Source organism: Buceros rhinoceros, unplaced genomic scaffold (genome assembly GCF_000710305.1).
Source record: "Buceros rhinoceros silvestris isolate BGI_N320 unplaced genomic scaffold, ASM71030v1 scaffold22747, whole genome shotgun sequence".
In the NCBI taxonomy this organism is placed as follows: domain Eukaryota; kingdom Metazoa; phylum Chordata; class Aves; order Bucerotiformes; family Bucerotidae; genus Buceros; species Buceros rhinoceros.
This window is the reverse complement of record NW_010423105.1, coordinates 12,826-15,865: the sequence shown is the minus strand read 5'-3', so window position 1 is coordinate 15,865 and position 3,040 is coordinate 12,826. Positions and strand designations below refer to the sequence as shown.

Genomic DNA, 3,040 nt, shown 5'->3' with positions numbered 1-3,040 from the left:
CGGCGGGCCGCCTGCGCCCCGCCGCAGAGCTGCGCCCCTGCGCTGCAGAGCCGGCTCAGCGCAGTCGTGCTGCACTGCCCGTGGCTTCACCACAAGGAAAGAAGGGTCTGTCTGGGAGCCACAAGAGCCACCTCTGGTGGAGGTCCGGGGAGAGGGGGGTCAGACAGACACTAAACCCCCCATCTCCTAAGCCCACGTTACGGTACCTTCACTCCTGTGAGCATGCCTGTGGTGGAGACACTAAAATCGAGGTACGCCAGCATCTCAGGTGTCGGGGGTTTGTAGATCTGAGAGAGCCGCTTCCTGGGCAAGTCGTCTGCAGAGAAAGGAGCAAACGGGGCCTTCAGGAACACGCAGCTAGCAAAGAGCCAGGGAGGGACAATAACGCTCTAGGGGTTCTCCTCCCAGAAGAGACACACTAGTGTATGACAGGGCTCTTGCCAAAACGTTTCCACGTAGAAAATTCTTTATTCTCAGGAAAAGGGAGAAGAGACCAACTCGCTCTTGTCTCAAGGGAACTGACAGTTGTCTGCAACACGGCTGTTCCGTAAAATAGTTCTCCATGCCACAGCTGCAGAAGAGATGCCAGTAAACAGGCCAGACCTCGCTTACACCTTGGGCTGTTCTTCTAAACGTTCAAACAAATTCCTAAGAGCCACCCTGGGAGGGGACAGTCCCTCTGGAAGTGAACGGAGATGCCTGGGCAGGACGTCAGGGGTCCCGCAGCCCTCGGGCCGCACCTGTGTCAATGATGGTTGGCCAGGTCTTCACATCGACAGCAGCAGCCGCCTCCCGGGACTTGAGCAGTCTCATCAGGGTCTGGGTGGTGAGAATACAGGCAGCTTTGCTGACCTGGAAAGAGAAATAATCACTAAAAAAGACAGACAGAAGCATGTCCCAGTGTCGCTGTCACTGCAGGCTCTGATGTGCAGCCAGTGTATTTCACCGCCCGCAGCCAGCTTCCCCCAGCAGACCGCATCACTGCTCTGGCCTTGCAGCACGCTGCTCTCTGCTCACTAAAACCCCAAACACAGGCTGAGACGCAAGCGACTGTGGCAGGTCCCTCAGAGCGGGTGAGAGCACACAGCCTCCATCCAGCACCCTCCTCTGCGGCCTCTCCTGCTCACTGGGCTTGAAGAAAACCAAGAGCAGGATTGGCGCTTGCCCAGCAGAAAGGAGCAGCAATTTTAGGGAGTGACTTCACGTGTCGGTATCTCTCAGACACCTCCTGTTTTACAGCAGTTCCCCTCGCCACGGTTCTCTCTCGCGTTTTATGAGCAAAACCGCTGTCCTTTAGTTACATGATGCGCTTCGATCCCTGCTGTCGCGGGAACGGCGCGGGCGTTTGGCAGCTGGGTTAACCCCTCGAGTCCGAGGGCGCTCCAGCCACCGCCTGTTACTCACTTCCACGATCATTCGCACCGTGGGCAGCGTAGCGGTGAGGCTCTGTGCGTGAGGCGGTCTCACCGTCACGGGGATGCAGCCAGCGTACAAACAGCCATAGAAGGCGGTGATTAGCTCAATGCCTGCAAGTACACGATGGCGACAGGCTGTAGTGGGACACTGGTGGCACCGGCCTCCCCCCGAGCACTGGTTACCATTTCCGTTAGGAGTCGGTACTCACTGGTGGCTTCCACAGCACAGATGTGCAGCGTAAGCACTCAACACCGCGAGGAGCACAACGAGGAAGCCAAGAAAGCTCGGGACAGGGGACTGGGAAAGGGGAAGCCTGACCACACAGAAAACCACCCCCATCGTACGGGAAAGGACCATCGCCAGTCTCAGATGATCCACAAGTCAGTCAGGACAAAGGCATCATCTGGCAGGGCAAGGACAGGCAGCAGAGAGCACCTCTGGCTAGCGGTGAGCGTCCTACACATGCCACGTGAGGAAGCTGTGCGCTGCTGGTCCCAGCAGGCAGGACTGCCCTTCCCACTGCTCCCAGCCCCTGCCAGAAGCCCCCTTCCTCCCAGCAGACTGCATGGATGAAAAGCTCCGACCGGCCACGGGACGTCAGACAAACATCTGAGGAGACCAGGGGCTGAGGAGCCTCTGGTAGGGTGACCAGCAGAGGGGTCACAAGTTTCTAACACCATTCCAGAGGACCTCTGACAACCACAGAGGTCTTTGATGACGCAGTGACATCTAGGCAGGAGCGAGAAGGTACAAACTGGCCTTTCCAAAACTAAGAGCACGTTTGAATCCTGATACTGCAACTACGAGGCATCAGGACCCTCTCTGGAGTCCAGGTGGGACCAGTGAGCGATGCAGCCCCTGAGCTATCGCCGTGTCCCTGATCTCTCCTGCACTGCCCGATCTCCGTGAGATTCCCAAGACAGACCAGGCTGCATTCCCCAGCGGGTGCGGCCGTTACGACAACTCGCTTACCAGGAGGATAAAGAAGCACCACATTGTCTCCCGCATTGAGATGTCCTTTGTCACACAGGACTGATGCAATTCTCTCAGCTTTTTTGTGCAGCTGAAGGCAGGTGGCTGTGCACACAGTGGTTCCCTTGAAAGGAGACAAAAATGCTCTGAACAGGGCCTGGCACAAGGCACGGGTCAGCAAAACGGCCGCTGCAAAAACCAAACCAACCAACTTGCTGCCTAGTGTCAGGCTAGAGCTACTGGTTATCTCTACCTAGAGGCTGCTGCATTCAGCCGTTCACCCACTACGGTTTCAAAAAGACAGCGATGGAGTTAGATCTGCTCTAAAAGATTCTACCTTCCAGGGAGTCAGTTCAGGTCTTCTTGCACCAGAACCTTCCCAGAACATACTCAACAGGGAGACACCATTAAATGACACAGGAAGCAGTGGGACCTACAAACACGCCCAGTTTTAAAATGGAGCATTGAACCACGGCAGCCGCTGAGGCAGAGGCTCAAAGGTTCCAACCTGAGGTTACAAATCTACGGGCAACATCCGAGACAGAGACTAAACAGAGGACACTGCAGTGGGCAAACCCAGAGTCTCACCCTTGTGCTCAGTAACACGGTGTGGCCCTTAAACGCGCCACCTCAGCACTGACCATACCTTGGC

General features: G+C 56.4%; 1 protein-coding gene across 1 annotated transcript in view; it reads right to left on the bottom strand.

The window, feature by feature from the left end:
* The window catches only part of DIP2B (DIP2 disco-interacting protein 2 homolog B (Drosophila)), a gene marked incomplete at its 5' end in the record, with an annotated part of 22,071 nt that overhangs the window by 6,652 nt on the left and 12,379 nt on the right, over nucleotides 1-3,040 (bottom strand). Inside the window, 4 exons of the mRNA XM_010140320.1 lie at nucleotides 207-316; nucleotides 741-852; nucleotides 1,405-1,526; nucleotides 2,389-2,534. Coding sequence (XP_010138622.1) covers nucleotides 207-316; nucleotides 741-852; nucleotides 1,405-1,526; nucleotides 2,389-2,534 — 490 coding nt within the window. The remainder of the gene's footprint in view (nucleotides 1-206; nucleotides 317-740; nucleotides 853-1,404; nucleotides 1,527-2,388; nucleotides 2,535-3,040) is intronic.